General features: G+C 40.5%; 2 protein-coding genes across 14 annotated transcripts in view; both read left to right on the plus strand.

The window, feature by feature from the left end:
* LOC119561082 (cubilin) overlaps positions 1–27,197 on the plus strand; it is a 53,634-nt gene that overhangs the window by 17,206 nt on the left and 9,231 nt on the right. For 10 of the 13 annotated variants that reach the window (XR_005221063.1, XR_005221059.1, XR_005221060.1 and 7 more), the window contains exons 4-6: positions 2,898–3,635; positions 25,539–25,637; positions 26,665–26,842. Coding sequence is in view for 8 of the 13 variants with exons in the window: in XM_037874946.1 (XP_037730874.1) it covers positions 2,906–3,635; positions 25,539–25,637; positions 26,665–26,842 (1,007 nt within the window). In the remaining 5 variants the exon portion in view is untranslated. Of the gene's footprint in view, positions 1–2,897; positions 3,636–20,473; positions 20,501–25,538; positions 25,638–26,664; positions 26,843–27,197 lie in introns of all 13 variants that reach the window. The other 3 variants (XM_037874950.1, XM_037874952.1, XM_037874949.1) reach the window with 2 other exon arrangements.
* On the plus strand, positions 5,799–26,800 carry LOC119561084. The gene is made up of 3 exons (XM_037874955.1): positions 5,799–6,153; positions 14,927–16,343; positions 26,665–26,800. Exon 2 carries the CDS (start codon positions 14,988–14,990, stop codon positions 15,096–15,098), a length of 111 nt encoding a protein of 36 aa, XP_037730883.1. The 5' UTR covers positions 5,799–6,153; positions 14,927–14,987; the 3' UTR covers positions 15,099–16,343; positions 26,665–26,800.

Here is a 27,197-nt window from a genome sequence, read left to right on the forward strand (position 1 = left end):
GGCCTCCCTTTTACTTGCTGCGTTTTCTCCACTTTTTGCCTCTTTGAAGTGGTTCCTGCGCTTTAGTCGCTTCTAATTGGCTCTGGCTGGCTTTTAATTTTCGCCGGCTTTATTATTTTCGCATTCGCTGCCTTTGAACGACGGGGAGGAGCACTCATTAAACCGCTGGCCAAGTGCACAATTAGCTGGGCCACAGATAGGGGTCAAAGGGTATGGTGCCGCGATGCCAAACAAACTGACTAATTGCGAGAAAACAGAAACAGGTCAGCCGCAGCTGCAGGTGCAAACGAAAACGAAAAACAGGGCGCACATTTGAATAAACATTAGCGGCAACAAATTGCAATTTATTTGCATCGTTACAGTGGCTCCTGTGGCTATTACTTCTGACTGCAATTAGCATTTTACAGTAGTGCCCGAGTGCAGCGAATAATTTCCAATTATGCGGCAGAGCCAGAAACATGGCAACATGCATTCGCTGCGTTGACAGCTCGGCAAAATTCTCGCTGCCGAGTTGTCCTGCTAGCCTCAGCCTCCTTAATTATTCAGCAGGATACACACATGAGCTCACATCCTTTGCTGCCAGCTGCCCGGAATTAATGGATACAGCTGAAACGTAACAGAAAACACCACTCAGCCACCCCAAGCTGCCCCGCCTTACGCCTTCTGCCCCCCGACTTATGCTCCAAAAAAGAACTCCGGCACTCCAACGCCCCGCATCACGACATTCACCTAGTTACGCATACGCCCTGATGACATTAGTGCAGCATTGCAGACAATTTTCGTTGGCTAAATGGGAAAGCCACCGACCAGCGGCCAGCAGAGGTCCGGTGGACGACATTTGCCAAAAAGACGCACGCAAACATACACTGGGAAAAATCATAGCAAAGGGAGCACTCTTAATCCATGAAAACCAAAAAAATCGTACTAGCCTTTCAGATCAGTATTGAAATATCTATCTTAATAATCCTTAAAAATCTCTTAAAATGTTGTCATACAAAAATATATTTCAAATAGTTATTAAATTTACAGTTATGTAATATTACCTATATAAAAATTAATATATAAAAAACTGTTAGATTTAACTTTCCTAAAATAAAGTTATGCAATTAGAGATGTTTCTAAAATTTAGCGGTATTCGTATCTACGACATATATATCATACTTAAATAACTAAATTATATCATACTTAACGTTAATACAGGAAACTTATTGAAGATTTTAAAAAGAAGAAGAAGACCGGCGACCATTTATTAATGATTTTAACTTTCAAGCAATTTTTTTCGAATTTTATTTGACCCCAAATAGGTTTTATGTTAGATTTAGAAATTTATGTTAATTATAAATTAAAATGTTATTATAGCTTTTAAAAGGGTATACAAGTGGATATTTTTTCTCTTAAATATGTTAAAATCGAAATCAAGTAACACTTAAAAGATAATGCGATTATTCGTACAACAGAAATTCGTGAGAAGAAATTGAGTATCCAAGTCATCAAAATAACATAATTTTTATTTAACAGTCAGGTATTTTTTCTCTGTGCACTAACACACCATCACACATTCAGCAATAGACGTGTGTGCGTGCGTCACAGTTTCACGTTGATTACGAGCACTTTATGGCTCCGTGCTACGTGTGGGCGTTGCTGTGTTGCTGTTGGATTGCTGGATGGTCGGATTGTCGGATCTGGCCGAGGACTGCCATAGACATGATGTCTATGCGTTCATTGTTGCAATTTTTACTTTATTATCAACGTCTGTAATCACTACAACAACACCACCAGAGAAGCCACCCAGCCGAGGGGTTGATGGGTGGCAAACTTGTTTCGGCGTCTGTTATTGCGCCCAAAAACATTTCGAGTGGCGGAAATTTGATAAATGCCTGGCCTGACCCGATGGGCGTGGCACTCGCCAAGGGTTTATCTAGTGTACTTGTAGGTTATTTATGATTATTCCACATATTTTTATGGTTTGCAAATGAGGAATGAGTATGGCAGACATAGGCGTAGTTAGGTGGTTATTCAGGGGGATGAATAAATGAGTAACTTGGTTAATCTAGCCCAGTATCAACAAAGAAATGTATATCAGGAAGGGCTAACTTTCAGTAAATTTCTTATCATTTCCTTGTTATGAGAGTCATTGTATGTATGTCGATGAAAGCTTTTTGGTTACATTTCAATAACAGCAAAGCTTTTCGGCGTACAGTAACAGAAGGATTACGTTACCGTAGATGTAACTTCTGGTTTGTGTGTAACTCTGCTAAAAGCTTTTAGGATGTAAGCTTTAGAATGCTTTACAAGTTTTACACAAGGATGTAAAGCAAAAGCTCCCTTAGGTATGCTATAAAAATAGCATTTTGCCATAATAAACAACGAATACTTAATATTTAAAAACGAAGATAAAGCAATTTTAATATAAGATATAAAAAGCAAATATTAAACAATTTATGGAAATATGGATATATAGATAATACAGAGATACTATAATATATTTTATCTCCTTTTAAATATAAATAAAACAGAGTACACCCTAGAAATCGTTGAAAAACAAACATTAACGATGGAGCCCTCCGTCAGAACCCCTTTAAAAGGGAGTGGGGATTCGGTAGCTTGTAAAAAAACTAAAAGGATTGCCCGTCGGCGTTAACCGAATGGGCGTGGCTTGCCTGTTGAAATTGATTAAAAAGACAAGCACCCAAATGCTTTGTGATGCTGTCCGTTTCCCTGTGGCGTGTAATCCTGCCAACAACATAAAACAGCATCCGACGAATCGATAATCACAGTGATTGGATTATCAAAACTGTGTAACGGCCAACTTTCGTCCTTTTTGTCAATGGTCACTAGACTTATTGCTTTTTAACAACTACTTCATGCCTTTGTTGCCTTTTCAAATCTCATTTTAGGGCACAACATGGCCTCAGCACAGATACGACATTTCTATAACACACCAACAACAATTTCTTCAACGACAACAACACGACAACCTTTACAACAGCAACAACAACAACAACAACAACAGCAGCAGCACACGAACAACTGCAACAGCAAACGGAGGCAATTTCAAAGCGATACGTTTCTGTGCCACACACAAACACAAAGCGAATCGGAGGCAACAGCAGCAGCAGCAGCAACATTATGCCAGTCAGCACTTGCGGCAGCAGCAACACCAGGAACAGCAGCAACAGGAGCAACATCAGCAACAGGAGCAGCAGCAACAGAAACAGATGATGTACCAGCCAGCGAATCCTGGACCACAGATGAGATCTCTGCCAGCAACAGAAACACCCAGCACAGGATGCGATATCCTTTGGCCGGCAGTGCTGCAACCTGCGATGTTGCTGTTGCTGTTCAACCTGCTGCTGCCCCGCAGCAACACCAGCAATGCCTGGCCAATCCTGCTGCTTCTTTGGCCACTTCTACAGGGACTTCGGAGCAGGATCGCCTCGCCACGAGCACTTGCCTATCACGCCTATCTTCCAAAGTCGGTCAGGACTCTACGAAACCACAACGAAAGCCCCTTCAACACGGCTCTTCAACTTCGACGACTCCGGCAGTCGGCATCCTCACGGATGTGCAAAAGTTTGCACGCTCTATATTTCCGCTGGTTATCATCTTTAATCTGCTGCCTTTATTCTATGCAGGTAAGTGACGCCTCTCAATTGAATAATATTAAGTATTAATTATGATATGAAATTCTGAATGAAAAATATTAATTAAACGGCTGAAGAGGTCAATTGTTGTGCTTCGTGTATTGTTTCAACTTATGAAGTGGGGTTTATCATTATTTCACAGAATTGTATAAGGTCATTCAAATGAAATAACAGAAAGTATTTCTGCGGTAAAATAAAATTAATATGACAAAGGATTTATTTATTAACTGTGCATACATTTCAAATTGAACTAAAAACCAATTAAATAAATATGGTCGGACATAAATATATTATTTTTATTATATTTTATTTTAAAAACTTCTTTAAACTTTTAAACTAGCTTAACAAAGTTTCAATTAAACCGCAAAAAAATCTATAAGTGCAGCATGAACCTCAACTTTTGTGAAACTTCTTCCATCTCAACTTCCATGCTGAACTATTTTAAAACAAAACAATTTGCCTTGGTTCTAATTGCCAAGTCTCGAGTGACCACTAGCAAAGTTTTAACCAGAGAGTTCACTGTAACCGTTTTGGGTTGGTAAATAAATAATCGAAACTGTCGAAGAACATTTGCAAATCTGGCCAAACAACAACTGAGCTCATTATTTATGTACGCAGCCAAATATGTACATATTGACTGCCAAAGGCAATGGAAAAAATTTAATGACCGACGAAAGTGAGCGTCGCCGGCAGGAAGGAAGCAATCCCCCGCCCCTCTGGAACCCAGTTTTCCTCTTTCAATTTTTTGCTTTTTTATTTCTTCAAACTCTTTGTGTGACATTTTTATTTTTTACATTCGGGCTGCTCATTTTTCAGAGCACGCACAAAGGCAAAATTTTAACAAAGTTGGGGTCAAGCGAGGCTGAGGCCTAGAAAACAATGCGCGGGGCGGTCTTAATTGCTTCCCAAGAGCTAAAAACAATAACAGCAGACCCTTTTCCAGGGGAAACTCTGACTGCAAACTTATTAATTAAACGCGCTCATAATTATTTAAGACAAGCTGGCGGCTGGGCAAATTCAATTTGTGATCATTGCGCGATAACCAGAAAACTCCGAGGGGGCAAGGGCCCCGCACAGCTGCCTAATGTGGCAGAAGCGAAGGCAAACAAAGCGGTGCCATTTCAAAAGAAATCAATGACAATTCGTTAAAGGTCCCCCAGCAGCCCCCCAATTTTCCGCCCCATCCCCAGGACACTTGCCTCCATCATCATCGACATTCGAGCAGCGATTAAAGACAATTGAAGCCGCAGATGCAGGCAGCAGAAGTCTGCCTTCTTATCAGTGCTCTCTGGCTTTCCCCCTAACTCTCACTGGATTTTCCGCTCGGAAAAGCTCGCGACTGCGCTGTAGGTTCCCTTATGTTATCATTTTGCGTAAGTACTACGCTTATCAGTTGGCCAGCGAATGTTTGCTGGGTTATCCTTAGCCTTTGTTTGGCCCAAATAAATCGCTGACTTGGCCAGCAATAATGGCGGGAAATGGGGGAAAAGGAGCAGGGAAAGTCCAAGACGCCAGTGCCCCAGGCACAGGTCAATGTATCTGTGATTCGACACCCATTTATCTTGGGCAACGTCTTCCCTTCTTTTTTTTACCCAGCCTAATGAGATTTTCGCCAAATTAAATGAAATCGAAAATTAAGCGCGCCGTGAGTTTGCTGGCAATTTAAATTGAAGCCTTGGATAGGCGGCAATTATCCACACAAAGGGGCCAGCATAATGAGCGGAAGCCGAACTCAAGCAAGATGCTCACCTGTCGGCTTTGGTTGCCACCTGAAATCTGCCACCTGCCAGCTGTCTCGAGTGGCGGCTTTGGATGGGCGATTAAAGTGCTCGTCGGCCACTCGAACAAACAGAATCGACGAAATGAAATCCCGGGGCAAACAACTTCAAGGAGCCGCTCGAGGAAAAATCTTGGGGAAAAATCTGGGGGTAAAAGAAGAAACGAAGTGCACAAGAACGAAATCATAAATTCAATTTGATTTATTTCATTTGTGTAGTATTGGCGTACCGCCTCGAGATTCAAATGGTGGTGAGCTTTCACTTGAAGTCATCGCTGGCTGCTCTCTCTCTCGTTTTTCCGACTTTTCCGCTTTTCTCTCGCTGCCTTTTAAATGCCGTGGCAGCTGCCGAATATGTTCAGTCGATTTCTGTCGGCCGTGCGGCAAACACGCAGCTCGCTTTTCAGCCAATTCAACCAGCTACAGAATCAGCTTACAGCTTTCCACCAGCCTTTCAACATCGCGTCATCAATCGCATCGTGCGACAGGACCCTCGAACAGTTTTCCCAGCAACGCGCGCACTTTTCCCGCTTCGGACCTTCGGTTTATGGTCCTCTGTACTACGCCTTATCGCTTTACTTTGCATTTTTGTATTTGCTTAACCATTCCGTTTTCGGTGTCAAAAAGATATATAATAAATCCCGGCGATAAGAGGCTGCCTGCCTAACGGAGAGCTTAACGCAACACAAAAGTGAATTACAAATCAATTGAGAAAGCCCTCGGCTGCGAGACGTAAATATTCAAATGGAACTTGATTTACATATTCTTTTGAAATTGCCTTGGCTGTGGTGTACCATTGAGATATTTGGGTCTTTAAGATAATGTGGAGTGTGGTATTTATGGTGATCGATTGGTGGGACAAGGGGTTGGGCAGATCCTTACAAGGAATAGCTGCAAGAACTAAAATAGCACACAGAGAATTTTGACGTTCTAATTCAAGTTCAGAATGCTCTTAAAAAAGAACAAAATTGTTGAAGATGAAAATGTTTTCATTGTGCTTAAATTTACGTTGGTATTTTCATGGTACTTACATTCTCACCATTTCTCTCTAATATTGGGATAATCGATACCAAAATTTACTTACACAGTTTTTAAGAACAAATGTTCTTAAATCAAGAACAATGTACTTGAATATTTTCTCTGTGAGCTAACAAAATCTCTCCCAAATTAAAAACTATCCATTTAAATCCTAAGGGAACTAATAATGTATTCTTGGTTATTCAAAATAAATTATCTGTATTCTATAAACATTTTATTTCTAAAATATTTGCATTATTTACCAAGTGGCTTTTTCTATTTAATGACACCTATACATTTTAGAGTTTATAAATGTCAATCTAAATTACTGACTCAGTTTCTTAGGGATCGGCAGTAACAGTCAAGCATACAAATATTCTCCTTTCATACCAGAGGATATTATTTGCATTACGTGAATATGCGTTGGATGAATTCACGTATCAGTGAACTCCTAATTCAAAAGCAACCTTTCAAATGCGTTATTGCTTCACATGCACAAAAGATACATATATCAGTAGGTATATTCCTAATCGGTAACCCTGAGTGCTTTCCTTGGAACGTCCTTACACAGGACAGCATTCTGGCCAACGAAAGGTTACAAAACGAAATTGGAGGCAGGCAATTGTTGAGGGATTTACAACGGGGTGGCCCTCGTATTGTTTGCAATGCAGCAATAAAATCCCACACACTGGATAAATCCGGAAAAGGGGGAGGAAAAGCGGAGATGGCGATAGAAACGTGTCCACGGCAGTTATGACAACTTGTCCGGGATCTCACCTCTTCGCCAGCTGCTTAATTGGAGCCAGTGTCTGGCGAACTTTCCAATTTCCGTTCTTGAAACGCCTGCCATTGACAAGTGACAACTTTGATTTGGGACGGGGTTAAATCCATTGCTCATCCTTTAATTTGGTATCATTTTAAATCTGAAAGATTGTCAGCTGAAAATTTATGTTAGATGCATAGAGCGCCTAATGAAATAATGCCCAGTGGAGTAACGCCGATGTTTAGTTTAATAAAATAGTGTTTCATGGTCGATTTTTCTCTGGTCATTTTTGTATTTACTCAAAAAAAATTGCATTTATAAAAAAGTTCCTTAAAAAAACACTCGCAAATTCAATCTTTTAGGTTGACCCTCTTTTTTAAATAACAAATATTTTTGATTTTGAAATTAAAACAAGGAAGAACGCTATAGTCGAGTACCTCGACTATCAGATACCCGTTACTCAGCTAAAGGGACCAAAGGGAAATGGAGATATGCACGCAGCAAAGCGAGATTGAAATGCGCCACCTACCGGCGGTAGACAGATTTAAACGTTATGGGCGTTAGAGTGGGCGTGAGAAATTCTTTTTTGGATCAATCTATAGGTATTGACGAGACCACAATATTTCAGTTAAAATTTTTAATCTAGCATAAAAATTGTGGGCGCCACAGGCTTGGGCGGTTTGTGGGCGTTAGAGTGGGCGTGGCAAACTTTTTTTGGGTCAATCGTATTGATGAGAACAATACATTTCAGATAAAATTTTTATTCTAGCATCAAAACTGTAGGAGCCACAGTTTTTGGCGGTTTGTGGGCGTTAGAGTGGGCGTGGCACTCTGCTGAAAGAAGCTCAGGAATCTGCATGCCAAATCTCAATAGCCTAGCTCTTATAGTTTCCGAGATCTCAGCGTTCATCCGGACAGACAGACGGACAGACGGACAGACGGACATGGCTAGATCGACTCGGCTAGTGATCCTGATCAAGAATATATATACTTTATGGGGTCGGAAACGCTTCCTTCTGCCTGTTACATACTTTCCGACGAATCTAGTATACCCTTTTACTCTACGAGTAACGGGTACAAATATCTATTCACAGTTTTAAATTCTGTGCACGTTTCATTTTGAACTTAATTATAATAGTTTTTCCATCCGAATATACACTTATAATATTTCTTTAATTTATCTTAATGAACATTTAATTTCAATGATTTATTTCTGTTCACGTTTCACTATAAGCGAGCTGAAAAATGGGCATGTATACTTCTATAATCGTAAAATAGTTATTCAATCCGAGTACTAATTTGTAATAGGCCTTACAAAATTTCTATCGAATTTAAAATCACCGAGGAATGTGTATATATGACAGACTATTTAAAATGGCGATAAGAATTCGTTGTGAGTTTCGTAATTTTACTGATAAGACAGTTTAACAGTAGTCCCACTTTTATTGCTATTACCAAGGATATTAAGCACCGTTTCCAAAAAGAAGATGATTTAAGCTTGCAATTTGCATGCAGTTCGGCAATCGCTGCGAAATTGAAACGTGCCAAATGTGCAAACAGAGGGCCGCAATCGTTTTTCACTCTGTTTGAGTGGCCAACCAGGTGATAAGCAAACATAACCCGACGGGGTCTACTCATGAGAAAATCCAGCGGAAAACTCAACCCTTTTTTCCAGCCGAGACATTGCCACTAAATCAAGCCACTGCCGCCAGGTAATAGAGAGATAAAATTGGCTACGTGTGGAAAATGTTGGAGAAAAAAGAGTTCCGAGTTACTTTGCAAATAATGTAGCCAGCCACTCGAGTGTTTAGGACCCTCACGCATAAATTATTTATTCATTTGCCGTCGCCGGGTTTTTATATGCATCGTTAAAATTTCTGTAGGGTTCCCAAAGTGAATTTCGGGACCAGAGTCGGGACCTTTAACGCCCCGCCCCCCTCGGATCGGAAATGGGGTTTTTACTTTGGCTATTTTATAATGAGCTGCACTGGCTTCTCTTCCAGGCTGCTAAATCGCAGGTCACACGGTTTTCCTTTGCTCCTTTGTTGGGACTTCGTTTTTGCCAACGATTTTCCCGCCGGCTGCTCCCGAGGAAAATTATGTGAAAAGTGGACGAAGGGGCGTGGTCGTTTTCCACTGAAAGTGTTTATTTATTTCTGTTTGTGTTAGCAATCCAAAAAAGGATTCTTTGCTTTCCTGTTTGTTCCGTTTCCGGTTTTTACTATTTTTCAGCAAAAATTATAATAATAAAACGCCATGGCTGCGGGCCAACGGTGCGTATGAGCCACGTATTTTCAAAACCCCTTTTTTATTCCGAACCTCGACTCGAAACTAATTAGCGCCCTGTGCCGAGTGCTTCTTGTTTTGAAGGCTTTCTGCAGCAGCCGCGTGTCCACGTCATGTGATATGAGCTGGGAAAATATTGTTAGAAAAATGGTGCAACTTTTTCATTACATCAACTTGACGGCTGGGGCCGCCGAGTGAAAACTTTTTAGCAGCCAGCAGGAGCAGTCGGAAAAGCGAGGGAAAAGTGGGGCTTCGCCAGCTGTGGATGCTGTTTCTTTAATTTGTATTTAGTTAGCGGACGATGCTAATGAGTTTGCTGATTAAAAAGGGACCGTCTTTTGATGTCCCACCTCGGGAATTAAATTTACACAGGGTCTGCGGGCCATAGCAGGTCATAACTTATGCAATAAACAATATTCGCAAACCTTTTAGCTGGTCTCCCACCCCTCCAAAAGCTAAGGAAAACTGATAGAAACCAGCTAAGCCAATCAATTACGGGAGTAGTTCGCAAAGTTGAAGTCATTCTCACTTAGCTGCAGCCGGTCCATCAATCTTCTAATCAATCTGGATGGGCCATATAGCAAATAGCCAGCTAAAGTTTCCCCCTGCATTATGAATTTATGGGCCGTGGGGAGGCCAAGCGAAAACTATGCTGATTTCAATAAAAATCATTAACCGAGCACTCAAAGAGCGATTCGATTGAGTTTCTTTGCGGGTTGGCAGAACTTTCCGATACATCAAATATGAATGAAATGCCACGGTAATTAAGCTAAACACAGAGAAAACAGAAAGATAAACAAACCGCAAATGGTCATAAAATGCGATGAGGTGGCGCCATCGAAATGAACTTCTTTGGCCAAACACATTTCCAATCGAATTATAAATAAACAGAGGCTGCCAGAGGAAAACAAACCCCAACAGGAAGCCAATTCAAATGGGCCGAGTCAGCGCTGTTCGCGAATTCCTAATTACTAATGGCATTGCCAAAACACGCCTTATGGCTGATTACCCAATTTGAATTTTGAAATATTTCCGGGTATCTTACTTTCAGGCTGCTTAGAGCGAAATGTTTCGTTTTCAATGTAATGTTTTGCCTACAAATTTACATTGTTTCCCTATCTACATCTATGGGAAATGAATTCACTTAGCCAGAAAGATGAGGCTTTAAGACGGGAATTTCATTAATCTTTGTCGCACGTTTCCTGGCATATTAAAATATCTCCTTTGTGAGACGTGAATGTATATAAAACGAGACAAACGGGAGTCGAGCATCTTTGTGTAAGCTTTAAAAATCTCCCCATAAAAGCCAACGTGGAACATGCAACAAGCTGGGTCAGGAAGCGGGCCAAAAGAGGGCCACACCCACTGGGTACTGTGTCGAGGTTACACCCACACTCTTACTGGCTTACACACACACGCCTGCATGCTAGTACAAATCCACCATTCATGGTAACACAATGAGGCCCAGACGCTTGTCCAAGGAACTAAGACAAAGGATACACAGAAATCAAGTTTAAGTGCAGTTGAAGGCGGAAACGTGAGCCTCACACGGACACCGGGAGAAACCTTAGGATCGTATATCTTATACAAGTAGAGACAACAAATCCTTGTTTTTTTATTTCGATTTTATTCCAATTTGTACATCAGAAGATAGCCTAATCCAATTGTAAGCCAATATCAATGTCTTTAACATATTTACTATTTTATGAGGTTCCATTAAAACGAAAGTTGAATGTGTTCAGGTTCTACGAAAAAGATAAAAGGTATTTTTACTAAAAGAATAGTCGTATAACAAAAAACCTTTCTAGGACAAACACATCCATTATTATTTGACTGCTGTGATTAAAATTGACTTTTAAAGGTTGAATTGTTTCTAGAAAACATCACACCATTGCAAACCCTTTGATATAAATAGCTCATAAAGTCACAATTAATGCCTTTAAAATTACAAGAAAGAAATATAATTTCACTAAAAAACATGATAGATGAGACAATAAAAATAATTTCAATTTAATTAATTAAAACCGAACATGTAAAGAGCCATTTTTAATTGATTTTTTTTGAATGTTTCGTTATTATAAATAAAAACAATGATTAATAGGTGTCAGGATAATATTTGTGTAGGCTATGAAACAACATATTTTAGCCGCTTCGAAATGGTTGAGGCTCCGCGCTTATAAATCAGAGCAGTTGGCTGGCAGTTGCCAAGTGACGCCAAAGCAAGTGCAATTATTTTAATGCACTTTTGACTTCTGACATCGCAAGACAGCGCAGCCACACGGCGACAGCCTTAAAGCACTGCTCGAGCATTTATGCGGCTATTGTCCTGGCACACACAAATACACTGAGAACACACTCGTGGCACACACTGGGCCACAAAGACAGTCGCACAATCGCACGGCGAGGACTCCTTGAGTCGGTCGCTTTTGCCAAGGTCGCGCCGTGCAGTTGAACTTGACAAAGGATAAGGGATTCGCTCGGCTTTAATTCTGCATGCAATTTCATAAACGTTTTCCACCCTCTCGACCCGTGCAATTTTCCATAATTTTTCTGGGCCTAACGTTAACCCTTCAACGATTCGCTGGCGAAACAAATTGAATTTATGTGCCAGCGCACACGAGAGCACGCAGAAATGTTGCCAACGTCACTGGCAGTCGACGCTGGGCGATGCCTACGCACTCCAGGGGGTGCTTTCACCCCCTCCCACCCCTTTCACCAGCCACGTCATGGCCCATTTGTTCTATGACCTCTCACCCTCTGCTCGGCTTTCCCTTTGCCAGCATAAACAAATTTTGCAAATGTGCGCATAAAACTTACGAAATTGCAAAAATTTATTTTATTTCACATTTGTGTGGCAGTGACAAGCGCCTTTCCTCGGCATTTCCTTTGTTTTCTTGGCTGATATGAGGGCCAGGATACTAGGCTGTCATCTTGGCCTCCGCCGTTTATCTGTGTTTGTGGCTCGTCGCCTTCTGGCGCTAATTTAATTAAGACTCATAGACAAAGAAGCCAGACGGACGTCCCAAAACAAAACACAATATGTGTCAGTGCAATGTGTTGTAAATCTTTTCAAGAGACTCCGGCGCCCACGAATATTCAGGAATATTTGGGCAAAAAGCTGACAATAAACAAATACAAAATATATATCATTCCGGCCTTTTATCGTCGGCCATAAAACACAAGCGCAGGCAATTGAGCCAAGTACTGGGCCACGTTGCGCATACGACACGTTGGCCGGGTGGCGGCTGCATTTCATTTAATTTTATGCCTTCCGCTTGGCAAACATAATTTGATTGATGTGCCTGCGGCTTACATGTGTAAGCCAAAAATAAACTGATAAATTGACTTATTACAACATAATTCGCCTGTAGGCAATTTTAAGTTTTTGATAACTGGCCAAGTTTTTTTTGGCCAAATTACAGGTACATTGTACATGTACGTGTATGTGGAAAAAAGGCAGACAGGAAGCATAATTTATGCAGGTTTTTGGGGGTGCGAAAGGCGGGCATTTCATTAATATTAATTGACCAATTCAAAGGGACAGCAACAAAGAGCAATTGAGTCACGAAAACGGTTAGTTCCAGGCTTACTTAGAGCTTTTTTAAACGCACTCCCGGCCAAAAGAGAAATGGCCCCAAATAAGTAAAAAATAAATATGTAAATAGCCAAGCCTTTTGTAAAAGAACTCGCTCAGCGGGGAAGCCACTAAGTGTGGCGAAATCAAATGGAAAAATGGAAAGTGCCACAAACATTGACAGGACCTGCTTTTGATGGCCAAGAACGGCAAATTATTTGCGTGAGCGGCTTAATTAAAAGGCTGTTTTACAGAAAGTGGAGACCGAAGTGCTAGTTTAAGCCATTTCCCTTGCCCCTAAGCTCTCTGAATTTGCTGTCCCTTTGGCCCTGTGAATTCAATTCGTGTTGCCATTGATAACGACTGACAGCAGCTGTGGCCATTTGGGCCTGCATTAGTTTTTATACTCGATTCCGTTCACCTTCCATTTGGCCCTGCAAAAAACTTATCAAAAGTGCCTGGCGGTTGTTGGCCGTCTGGTTCCTGTTTTGGCCAGCCATGTCAGCGCCGTTTCAATGGTTTCAGCCATTTTCACTTTCGCAAAAAAGAAGACGGCGAACAAGTGAACATTTATTTGATGCTTTCATACTCTTTTAACGAGGTTCGATGTTTCGATTTGCTCGAACGCTCAGGGACCGGAAGTAACAGATTTAGGACTTTTGTTTTAAAAAAACATTTCAGATTTTTATTTTTAAACGTCAAAAATAGCAATACGTTTACTCCTATCTACAACAAAAATAAATTGTAAAATCGCTTACATCCATCTAAAAAGTCTATAAATCTCGGTTGGGATAACAAACAGTATAAAAATCACAACAGGTCTATCAATATTGAAGTTAAATAAGGCGGAAAATATTATTTGTGACTTTCTAAGTTATACCCAAATATATTTCTCATTTATTAAAATAAGCCCAGGAAAATACTGTAGTCAGATCATTTATAATTTAATACTAAATTTATAATTGACTAAATAAAAACAGCATCTTGAAGTTGTATATTAAGATAGTTTTGGAAACTAATCTAGCCATGATGATTTCTGTCCTAATGACGATTTTCTTTTCAAAAGAGCATTTAATATTCATCAACCGCAGACAAAACCTTTACCCAATCAATTCGATATTATTTTTATGTTTTATTTTCACTTTTCAATGAATCGAATGGATGGCTTGTCAAGTTCTGTTTCGATGTAATTGAATTTAACATCCCCTCTTGGACTGGCACACTGCAGCGGTAATTAAGTATACGTGTCGTGTGCCCGGCTGGCTTGTCAGGACTCATAATGCACTGGCAATTATTGTCAGGACGGCGGGAGAAGAGCAGCACAGTGAAGCTCAGCAGCTATTAGACAGGATAATAGACACTTGAAATTGCATTCAGCTGATGGGAAGTGCAAGGACCCACTCTCCGGCCGGACAGCATTAATCATGTGTCAGTGGCAGACAAAGGACCCGCCCTTATGGGTTGTGATTTTTGGGCGAATTCCCAATCGACTGGGACAGGGACACTCTTGATGAAGTGCGTGGGTGAAATAAGAGGGGGTATCATGGGCCACATCACACATACGCACTGGAGGCGACAAGTTTTGGGCTGTCCACAGGCTGTCGGGCATTTCATGCACAGTCGAGCGTCTGATAGGCAGCCCTCGCAATTTATGGCAGGCAATTTGTTTCTGTGGGCGGTGGGTGGCTATAGGTGGTTATGGCATTTGTCAGTGCCAGTCGGAGGAGTCGGGGGATTTATGACAAGTGATGGCCCAGTGGATCGACCGATAATCTCAACTGTGCCCAGCCAGGCAATCTCAATCGCACTCACTGCCAATATGCAAATTCCCACTTCGTTTTTTCTCTCCCAAACAAAAAATACAGATAGAGAGCGGCATCGATTCCATTCCGAAAGTGAGCCTCTAAGGGAGCAAACAGTCCCCGCATGAGTAACAGCGCCATGGTGGCCGTGGCCATCTGCTGCATCCTCGTCCTGCTGGCCGTCTTCATCGTGATCATCATAGTCGTTGGCCAGACCATCGAGGAGCCCAAATGAGACATGCTCCAGCTGGGACCTGGCAACTTCCCAGATGGATAACAGAGGCCCCCAAACTGTTAGTTTGCTGGGGCCGCCAGCAAAAAATCGTTGCCACCTCATCAGCATCTGCAAAATCATCAGAACCAGAATCAAAATCAGCATCATTTCCAACCGACAGAAAATTAGCAAAGGAAACAGAGGGTTCAGGAGTGGAGGAAATGCGTCCCATCGTCAGTATCCATTGGCTGTGATGTGAAATTTTTAGAATTTGTGAAGCAAAAATCAATCGAGAAATCAACCCAACACAAAAGGAGCTACTCTACATCTTTTGAACATTCCGTATCCTGAGGAACACACATCTTCATTTAGCATTTCTCTGTGTGCGTGTGTTAAGTGTTGTTAATATAAATGTATATATTATATAGACACACAATCTATGAATACAACAAATATATAGATATCTAGACAGACTTACGTACTTATATATGGATATATATGTGTAACCCAACCGTCGTAACGTTGCGTTCTTTTTTATAAAAGTGTTGTTAACAAACCGATTTTTATTGATGTTTTATTGATGTTGAATACAACGTATATACATGCATACACACACGAAAGTGGAATAAGTTTACATTAAAAGTCCAGCGATGTCAAAATTGAAGAGCGGAAATCCCTTGAAAAAATTAAGGATGCAGAAGTAGAAGGATCAGGACAATAGGGATTGTAACTGGAGAGCTCAATTGTTTATTATACCGTAAGATCATATCAAGTGGGAATGATGCCAGCAATTGCACTTGTTAATTGCACAGTGAATGGGATTCAGCCGGAACTGGTGGATAGATATACCTAATTATAAACTGGAGATATGAATTATATAGCGGAGATATGCATTTTATATATCAAACAAAACAACTTTTGGATAAGTTTTACGTGTACGTGTAACTAGAAGTAGCCAAATCTCGTTTATACAACATAAGCTGTTATCAACTATGGAACTTACTCACTTAAAATCAAATGGAAAATTATACTTTAAATCCCCATAAAGCCCAATTAAATCAATTCAACGCAAAACGTACGTGCGCTGTAAACGATATTAAAAAAAACCTTCCACTCCATTCAACTCAATTCAATTTTAATCAATGCAAATGCCAGACTCTGCAAACACAATATTCAACAAATGATCAACGCGCTGCGCATAAATTAATATATTAATTAAATATAAACATCAACAACAAAGGCCAGTGTCAGAAAAATGGGAGAAAGGTAAGCCGAGCATTAACATATTGATGAAATAAAGAATGACTTTTTGCGGAATTTTCCACAGCCAAAGAGTTCTTAACAGATTTCATTTGAATACCCAAGGACCACTTGAGGTTTATAGTCACCTATCTATAGATAGAGCTACTGCTCCTGCGAGGGTGGGCAATAAAGTTTCATTGCTGCGGAGGAGCCTGTCAATTTGATTAAAATTGATATGCCCAGTTACTTGGGCAACTGCAGTGTACACTATAGTTGGGATCCCTTCCCAGGGGCTGGGTCAAATAAAACGGAGAAAGCTCCAGCGTGCCAAACAAAAAGTCAACTTGATGAATATTTCCACCTCAGTCCGCATCAAGTAATCATAAAGTGATGGAAATTCAATTTACACAGCATTAAATATGGCAAAAATGGGGCAACTTGGGTGTGCAGATGGTTGCGGTGGCAATTTATGTGTGTTTTCATGTTTTGCGTTTGTGTGGTTTATTATTATGCAGATTAGGGCAAGTTCCACCTTTACCTTTTGGCTTCATCCGACTTTACCCACTTGGTTCTCGTGAGTCTGGGTGTGCATAAAAAGCCGCCCCGAGCAGCTTGAACACGCCTCCTCCGCCTCTGGCTCCCCCTCAGCCACCCCCTTTTCCATATGCAAATTAAGTTTCATTTTGAATTTCTGCTACCTTTTTGCCAGGAATGGCAGCACATACATACACTTTATGGCCATTCAATGCCTTGGCCAAATTGAAGCTGACGGCAAATGTCACGTTTTATGACTGCGTTTGCATATCAACAGATCCATGAGTGTGTGTGTGTATATTTGAGGACACTTGAGCTGCATCCGCTCCTCGAAACACTCTCTATCTGGCCCCTCACTTAGTCAGCATTATGCAAATGTCGCGCTCCTTCCAATTTCAATTTGTTTGTTTATGAATTGCCATTGCTGCTAACACAAATTAATTGCCCAATTGCATGGGCTGGCATTTGTGGGCGGGGTTCGGTGGGCGCGGTACGAATCTCAATCGGAATCTGAATCCAAGTCTGAATTCAAATCCAAATCCGACAGTGCGCAAAAGCAATTATCCGAAGGAAATTGCTCAATTAGAAAGTCGAAATCGAAAGCCCAACTGAAACACACAAGAAGTGGGAAAACAGAGACAACTAAGCGACAACATATTTAAGTAGGACATCTACACAAGGAATAAATGTTTAAGTGGGATAACTACAAAAAAAATTAATTTGATTTAAATTCAATGCAATAGTAAAAAAATTATTTTAAAGATAAATGGAAAACAACATTTTAAAATATCTAGGTAATAAAATTATGATGTTAAACTCGTTAAGAATGATAAATATATGGTGATATCCATGTTAAAATGCAAGAAAAGTGTAAAACAAAATCTTAAAATATCAAAATAACAGATAGCACATTAAATTCGTCTTGAAAGATACAAAAGAAAGTCAAATTTTCTTGTTTCATTGAAACAAAAATCTTTAACGCAGCTTAAAATATCAAAATTCGTTTTGGAAGATCAAAATTTAAAGCAAGCCATATTAAAATGTCATCTTTATGTTCTTTTTCCTATAATCATATTCCCTTTCGATAAGTAAAACTATCTTTTTATTCGCCTTCATTTGCATGATGAACGCCTCACAATGGCAGCCAGATAGCTCCAAGAATTGCAGTCGGCAGCCAGCGATGTGTAAAGCGCAGATAGAAGATGTCCAGCTAATGTTGGCAATATTAGGGAAGAAGGAGGGTCCTGTCCAAGGACGAGGGTCTAAACGGAGGGGGGGAAAAAAATGCTGCCTAATGACTCGAAATTTAATGCAGTTTTGTGAAATGTAGCAAAGCCAATTGGCTGACTTGTTCTTCGGGGGATGATTTTCGCACAAGTCATGGCCGAAAAGTGGACTGGAAAAACGGCGCTGAGTCAACTGTCAATTAATCAATTTAGCCAGCCCTCAAGCTGACTAGGCCATCAATTTAATGTCGGCACGTTAGGAACACACACAGAACCGTTGCCAGCATGTAACAAATGTTAAGGTTTTTAAAACCAAATTACAAGCGTGGAAAATGATTCGACAGCAAACAGAGATTTGGCACACAAACACACAATGGGCATATTTTTCATCTGTGGCATATTCCAGATGTAGCTACTTCTTGCAGCTCCTGTTCATGATGTTTTTGTTATTTTTTTGGCCGTTTAGCTACGCATTCTAATGCCGCCAGTGAGTCGGGCTCAGATTTATGACCATTTATTGAGCATAAGTGTTGGCAATTTATGAACCAGCCGCGCCCAGTTCCCCCACTCTAAAATGTTATTTTAATAAGCGACTAAGAAGGCAGAGCTTCTGTGTGTGTGTCTTTGTGCTGAAATGAAGATTTATAAACAGCCCCGAGCAGTTTCAACTTCCGAAAGTCGGTTTCGGGTCCTGATTCGGGTTCAACACACCCATAAATCTCCCACAGAATCTTGTTTAGTTTATTGAATTATCAACGGGCGGATGTGTGGGTGGGTTTGACATTGTCTGACATAAAACTAAAGGAAATATCAAACACGTGCGCCAGTCACAGGGCACTTATGTAAATACATTTCCCTCCCCTCCCCCGACAGCGTTTATATTTATAGTTTTATTTGTCTAAGGTTTGCTGGAGCGGCATTAAAATTTTTCCCCTCCGTCGACTTATCTACATCTCGCGTATTTTGCTCATTTCCCACACAGACACACACACACTGCCTCCTCTGGCACACGCATTTCCACTTAATTTTCCTGACTCATTTAAATAAATTTGTTTGGTTTCTGTGGCCTTAAGTATGCAGGACACGTTTTCGGGGGAAATCTGTGAAAAATAATTTTCTTTAGCATACTTCTCGGGGGGCCAACAACATTGACTAGCAATTATGGAAAATACTATAAAATGTATTTATTTCTTTTGAGTAAAAAGTAATGTCCTGCCTGCAGAAGACCTGGGAAAACTTTGGCAAAAAATAATAAGGTCCAGTGCCGCAAAAACACCAAGACCACACAGGAAAGGAGAAGCCAATGAAGTGCCAGTGCTGCAAACCGACACGAAACTTGGCACACACAAACAACAAATTAAAACTTTAAGCTTCGGGGCGCCGCAAAGGAATAATTTCAATGTCTAAAATCTTAACATTGACAGCAGATGCTGCAGAAAAAGGGCACTAGATCAGGGTTACGGCACAGTGCAGGCCACTTCAGAGGCACAGCCATCCTGCAAAACCCATCCCGAACCACCCCAGCGTTGTGCACTTGGCATCAATCAATAATTGCCCATTGAAGGCAGCTGCTGGAAGACTAGTTGGTTGGCAGCTTCAAGCGAGGATGCCACGCCATGATTGATTAGCGGCATGCAACACGAGGTGCTTCAGCAGAAACCCGACTAGACGGCATAATATGGCGCTTATTGAATTGAGTCCTTTGGCCAACCCATCCCTTCTCCATTTTTCATTCCTTTCTTTTCCGTGCCATGGCCACAGGACTGGCTGCTGGTGATATTGCATTGTATCTTTGGAATCGCCTGGGCCGCCAGGACACTCAAGGATGCTCGAACGGCTGTCGGTGTTCTTATCCGCCCCCTCAATCTCTTTGACTGCCGCTTGCATTTCCATTATGTCAATTTGCTCATTCTGCTCGGGTCATTTAATTGCCACCCCTTATTAACCCCTGAAAGGATGTGAGATTCATGCAGCACCTTTACACTTCGAAATTAAATCGGCAAAAATATATCTTAATTACAGATAAGAAGACATTTTTCATGAAATTAATACATTTTGTATGATCTGGAAATGATAATAAATTCATTATTTATTAAACGAAATTCTTATAGTAAATATTATTATTTCCATAACCCATGAAAATGTGATAGATGCATTCAGCACCCTTACACTATTTAATAGGTGGTGCACAGATATTTCTTTTAAGGAAATATAAATTATTTCTGAAATCCGATGAATTTTAAATTATTTCCCAATTATTGGGAATGATAACTACCATGAGGAAATATCTCATGGTAAATACATATCATTTCAATCATTTTTTCTTTTGCAGCTTTTTTGTATTTATAAGAACACTTAATTCATATTGACTCTTTCTTCTCTGTTTCGTTACAGGTACGTTCGCAAGAGTCAATCAGAAGCGTGAGTAGCTGCCACAGGCAATTTTATTATTTGCCACTTATCGATATAAAAGTTCTTGGTTCGACGTAGTCAAAAGTTCAAAGTTGAAGCGAGCCTCAATTGCAGTTATCGAGTTCAGGGGCCTCGGCAAAGTGCATAAATAAATGCAAAAGAGTTTAGGTCAAAAAGCTCGAGTGCTACCCAAAAAAGAGATTTCATATCCATTACAAAGTTGGCCAAAAGTTGGGAACAACTTTGGTCTAGGGTTTCTCGGTGACCACTGGGGCGTATGCGTGATATTAATTATGAATTTAACCAACTCGCCAAACTGCAAGATAATTACTTGAATTTAATCACCCTACTAATTGGCAATAAATTAGACTCAATTTACCTAATAGCCTCACAAATATGCACTTAAGACCCTGCAACATAATATGCATAATTATGCCAGCGCCAGAGCCCCAAAACCAGAACCAAAACCAAAATCTAGCACCTAGACTTAGCAGGCAGCTGTGCCCATGATCCCTATCCATGGTCATAGAAACCCATCATCATCGTCCTAGCCATCGCCTCTCACCTGCCTTCGTCTTAATCAACGCGTTTTATCGCCATGATTTTATTTTTCGGCCTGGAATAAACTATTAGGAAAACTCATTTTCATGAAAATCCACTTTAATTGCTGTAACTGTTGTCGGTGTTGTTGCTATTTCCCCATCTGGTTCTGTGGTTATGGCAGCCAGACAGCCAGATATAATCCACTGAGGGAACGTGAGGTTTCCTTTAGTTCAGAGTATAAGATATTGCTCTATTTTGTTAAACCGGGGACCGTAACAATTACAACTTTCACTTTAACAACCTTTTTTAATCACCTTTTAAATATAAGTCAGAAATTACAGTTAATTTTTCGTCAAAATAAAAGTCCGAAAATAACTGATAAATAATGATTACAAAAATAAAAGGGGATAATACATAATGGAACTTGCACTTTTTAACGTAAGGTTATAATTTTGTAATCGACATAATGAGATCGCGAATTTTTCAGAACAATAAAGACTAATGTTGACCATGGTAACTGTTATTTTGGGCCTATGGCTTAAATATATTGCTTCTGATACTTGTCTTAATTAATCCTTGTTAGAGGACCACATTAAATTTTCTTAAAGTTTGCCATTACTATATTCTCTCTTATTACGTTGTTTTTGACAAGTAGAAGTAGCAAATGCTATATCATGACAAGGTAAAATAGGAAATGAACCGTGTCAAAAATAGAAACTGTCAAATCAGCGCAGGCTAATAAAACATTAAACACTCCCACCTGTCATTCGCTAAGCTTTCGGCAGTATTTTCTCTCAGTGGACCCTTGGCGGTGGCTGTATCAGAACGGCATGCCAGGCACCAATAAAACAACATAAGGCGCTGTGCCGTCTCTCTGGTTTTGGGCTTGGTATTTGGCGAACGACGTTACTTGTAAATTTAACGCAAATTGTCTGTAACATGAGCTCCTCCACGAAAGGTGTCAGAGGGGATTCCACGGCGGGTTGGATGTGGGAAAATCGGGAATGGAGATGTAGAATGGGTCTTTGGTCGATGGGTTTTTGGGGAAAGGAGGGGCAGGGCGGTGGTTAAGGGCACTGCGGGTGGCGGTGAAAGTGCCAACAGCAGTGGCAGCCATTAAATTTTCAAGAAGTGTGTACTTGAGCAGGAAACCCAGGCAGACAGCAGCAGGAGGTGGGATCAGGTGACAGGAGGGGTTTTCCCCCCAGTAGGCAGACAGAGCCACTAAAGATTATATGGGTTCAGAAGGGCGACAAAATTGTCGCAATGGAATCACCCAATAACGGAAGTCTGATTTTGAAAAGCATCTTCAATGTATGACTTAAGTTACTAGATAGTTTTCCCATCACTGAATGAAAGTTGGCAAAGTTTCACCAAACTCAGTTAGAAAAGTTAACCTATAGGGGCTTAAGATTTACTTAGATTGGATGCTTAAGTGAAAGTGTGCAGAGTACAATTGGAAGATAAACTAAGCTGGGAAATTAAATATTTCCAAAAATAAGAAATAGTTTGGTATAGATTTTGTATCTTATTATTTAAAAGTATTTTATGAACCACCCTTTAATTTCCCCCAGTGTTCAAATAGTTCAGTGGTGCGATCATTCCGTTCAGGATTATTAAATTCTCGGGAATCCAAGGAAACTCCCTTACACTCCGATTGTCGCCTGGCGGAATTTGTATGTGAGTGGGTGTCTTCTGGATTATTAGTGGTATTACGTGCCTCCTGGGGAACGTTCTCGTCATCGACATCATTGTGCGTCTCGGTTTCGGTTTCGGTTTCAGTTTCGGTCCGGGAGCATTTAGTGACACGCATCCTTGGGGTGCTATTTGCGCCAAGCCGCAAGGCTGAGGTCTTTCGCTTGCCTCCCCAATTACACCTGTTCCCAAAACGGTAAATATATTTAGCAGACAACTTGTTTGCCCAATGGAATTTCTGCCATTTAGCAGCTTTTCATTGCTTCAGTTAGTTTTTACGGCACGCAATTAAAAGCTGCAGCATTGTGCAGGCTTTGTTCGCCCTGCGATGGCATTGAAACAGAGGCGCAGCCAACAAAAGGTGTAAATTAACATAATGACAGGGGCGGCGGGGGCGGTATAGGAGAAGGGGGGTCCTGATGGCAAGAAAACAAGTGCCAGAGCAAAAGTGCAAAGCGTTGCCGAGCACAACAAAAATATTTATGGCAATGCAAATGGCGTCTGCATAAAATTTATTGACACTTTACTGCGCATTGTCATTGCGGTGCGAAAAGTGGGCGGTAGGGCGAATTCTAGGGGAAAGGGATGGGCGTGGAAAATGGGGAGTAGGAGGGACAGCTTCCGTTTGCCATCGTTTTGCGCTGCGGTTGACATTGTTACGCCCACCGTCACGGCCACGCCTCTAGTTTTTATACCCGGTAAACGTGGATTAGAAGGGTTTATATATCAGATTCAAAAAATATTAAAATATCGTTGACAAAGATAATACCGCTTTCCTTACTTTAAGTCCTTAAAATCTTGGGCTTAGATCCAGAAATATATCCAAAATACCGATGACAAAGATTATAATATAGTGAAATAATAAGTAACAACTTATTTGATTTGTCTTTAAAAAGAAGGAAAATATACGATTTTCAAAAAAAATCATTGAGATCAAAAAATCCTTAGATTTGCTAGACCCAAAAAATCGATGATAAAGATAATGCCAGTATCTTTATGTAAAACCTTATTTAAATGGTTAAAAAAAATATAAAAACCGTACTTTTTAAAGGCAGATATCGGTTCGGTATCCGGAAATCCATATAATGGCAGTACCCAAGTAATATAAAATAAGGAATAGAAATAAAAAGTTAAAAAATGCTTCAACGCCTCGAGGTATGCAATAAAATTGGAAACAGGGTACCTCATGGTCCTGGAACTTTTCTATAGGATTATTTTATGTTTTCTTTTTGTAGTCAGCCTTGTTGCAATGTACGCAACGTGTGCTTGTGTGCGAGGACGTGAGTTGGGTGTGTGTGTGTGCCGCACAAATCCGCTCCCATTTTAATGAGCAAACTTTTTGCACGTGCGCCATTTATTTGCTGTTTAGTAAACTGCATTTCAGATAAAATGTCGCTCCTGTGTGTGCCAGTGTGTGGGCTTTCGAAAATTAATTTTAAATACCCATACTCAGTAACCAGGGGATAATCGCCCAGATCGCTTGCCTAAAGGGATTCTATTTGGTTGCGTGAATAATTAAGTGGAAATTATGTAATCGGCTTAGTCGGGGCTTTGGCCAACACAGTGTTGACATGGAATTTTCGGTGCTAACATCACAAAATCAATAGGCAAACCGTTTAGCCAGTTTAACTAGGGGTTGGAATTTATCGCAATAGTTTTCTGAATTTGATTTCCGCCCAAACCCTACGCCAAACCGTTAGTTTCGGCAACTGTAGACCACAGCTTCAACTGCGCAGCCCACAAAAGCCAACTCAAAGCATGGCCCAAACCGACCTTCTACCCGAACATCAAACACATCTCGGCCGACTCATTTATTATTATGCTCCAAAGCGAATTTAATTACAATGGAAGCCCACAAGGCGTCGGTTAATGTGTAAGCGAAGCGGCAGGCATTTCAGGGAAATTCAAAGATGTCAGTTATGAGAAACTGGAATCGGTGTATAAGAAGACCATATCTTCATTGTAGGATAATGCAGTTTCCATTACACAAATCCGATTTAATTGTATTGCTGGATAGAATAAACCAAAAGGGCTTTGCTTCTCTTCTTGCATGAAACTTGAGTTAAAGTTCCAAAAGTTTTTTCAACTTTTTACCTTCAATCTTTTGTTCCTTTCGATTGTAATAGAATTCCAGAAATTGAAAGTTTACGGTGTTAAAGCGAGAGCCTTTGGATTTTGTTTATTAAACCAAATATTCAGACTGTTTTATATACCCTTCTGCTTGTAACCTAATCAAGTTATAGTAAGTTAATTAAAAGCAGAATGGTCCTTTATTACTGGGAGGAGTCTGGTAAAAGGCTTACGGGGCTTTGAAAGTTAATGGAAGTGGCAGATGCTCAAATCACCTTGAACAATGCAGCCGGGTGGGTGTGTGTATATGTGTCTGTTTTAGAAAGCTCTTAATAATTTCCGCTGGCTTTGGCACACACGAACAGGCACTCTTACTTTACGTTGCGTATACGCCATGGCTGCCAGCACGTGGGTGCTTGAATTTCCTTTTGCCAGCTGCACTATCAGTGGGTTCTGTTATCGTGTGGGCTACATGTTAGATAGATAGATGGATATATATATTGCAAAGCATGCGAGCAAATAAACAAATGGACAGACAGACGGACGGCTTGTCATAAAGTCGAGAAGCGCATTTCCATGTTGGGTGTCAAGTTGTGACTGAACTGGAGCAGGATCCATATCGCACCCATGCCAAGCAAATCGAAATCATTAACGCTGTGTATTTGTCTACCCCCCGTTCTCGAACCGCCCCCAAAAACACTCCCACACCACCCGCCACCCACCACCACCCACCGTGCAGGCGGTGCTCATTTAAAGTCGAACGGCGCCGACGGAGAGCCTTGGATGCAGCCGGTGGTGGCCTATTTGGAGGTGTCTTCGCGACCCACGAAATCGCCAAGTAGGTGGCGCCATCTCACTCTTTCACTCTCTCTCTCTACCCCCCTCTCACACCCACCACCCACACACACCCACTCTCAAATCAAAACCCCCTCTCGATGTGTGCGCCTTGGGCTGCGCGTGTGTGTGTGTTGTTTTTTGGTGTGCGAGTGCCTGTAGTGCGCGCCCGTAGTTTAAAGTTGCGTTCTAGTGTCCACCCGTAGTTCCAGTTGCCCTAGTTGACCAACTTAAAACGCTTCCTAGTTGTACACACACACATCAATCGAAGACTAAACACCCGCAGAGAAGGAATCTTAAGTTCCTCAGTGATTACAAATTCGCACATTTTAAATTTGACCAAAATATCCGTTTGATCTAATGGGACTTCAAATATAAATATCTAATCTAATCTTATCTTAGATTATTTCTGGCCTTAATAAGATTTTCTTTAGCAACCAATGTAAAAAGTCAAATGTTATCAATATTTTTGTATAACCACCAAAATATCAGATTGATCTAATAGCATAGCGAAGATAAATGCAATCTAATCATGTCATTTTGCTTATCTTGGGCGTTTAACTAATTGACTTTAATGCCATAGTTCAAGCTAAATATTATACATATCAGTTCGTCAGGATTTCCAATAATATCTCCGGATACCAATATAAAAAGTCATATGTTGGTATTTTTAGTTAACATAAAGAACATAAGATTAATTTTACAAAAGCACCTAAAAATTTAAGTAATTAAGAACTAGCTTAACATTTGTTTGAAACATTTGTATGTGTCTTAAGGACCAACGTGGTATTTTGAGTTGTAATAGTCAAGAGCCAAATTCAACGATATTTTTCTCTGTGCACACAAAGCCATACACACCCACACATTGAGATGCCTTGTTAACAGCTCTTGTTCCGATGCTACGTTCTATGTATGTGTTTTGTATTGCTGTGTGTGTCTATGTCTAACCAATATTCTTGAAGTAAAGGCTTTAAACTTATCACTGGGAAAATCCCTGGGCCGCTCTCTCCTTTTTTTCGTCCTTTCCACAGAGTGTGATCAGACATTCGTGTCGCGGATCGGTGGACCCCAGAATGGCAGCTTCTCGGCCCCGCTGCTGCACAACCATCGCAATCACTCGCGCCAATGCCTCTACACCTTCCTAGCAGGACCTGGACAGCGTGTCGAAGTAGTTTTTAAATCGTTTAATTTAAGAGGAAGTCCACCAGAGTGAGTACTACATAATAAAAGTGTACAAGAAACTAATAACTAACTATCTATAACTTAAAAGTGCTCATAAAAACTTGTAAAAACTTAGCTAGAGATTTTATAACGTGACATTAATATTAGGATTAATCTGTATCTCTTGCTTAAGTTTATTCAACTTCTCGGATCACACTCCCAAGCCACAAAGATTTAAAATTGCATTAATAACGCCTATTACGCATTCTTATAATGAAAACTTTAAATAAACTTAAATTAAATGATATAAAATGTTAATCTTTGGTTAAGAAATCTTTAAAAAATTGTATTATTCAATCGTTAGCTAAGCCAGAGACCCCGTATCTTTTTTAAGAAGTCTCCT

Source organism: Drosophila subpulchrella, unplaced genomic scaffold (genome assembly GCF_014743375.2).
Source record: "Drosophila subpulchrella strain 33 F10 #4 breed RU33 unplaced genomic scaffold, RU_Dsub_v1.1 Primary Assembly Seq354, whole genome shotgun sequence".
In the NCBI taxonomy this organism is placed as follows: domain Eukaryota; kingdom Metazoa; phylum Arthropoda; class Insecta; order Diptera; family Drosophilidae; genus Drosophila; species Drosophila subpulchrella.

What these genes read in the sequence shown, in the direction of transcription:
- LOC119561084 (XM_037874955.1), top strand. Translation starts at nt 14,988, where the DNA reads ATGAGTAACAGCGCCATGGTGGCCGTGGCCATCTGCTGCATCCTCGTC.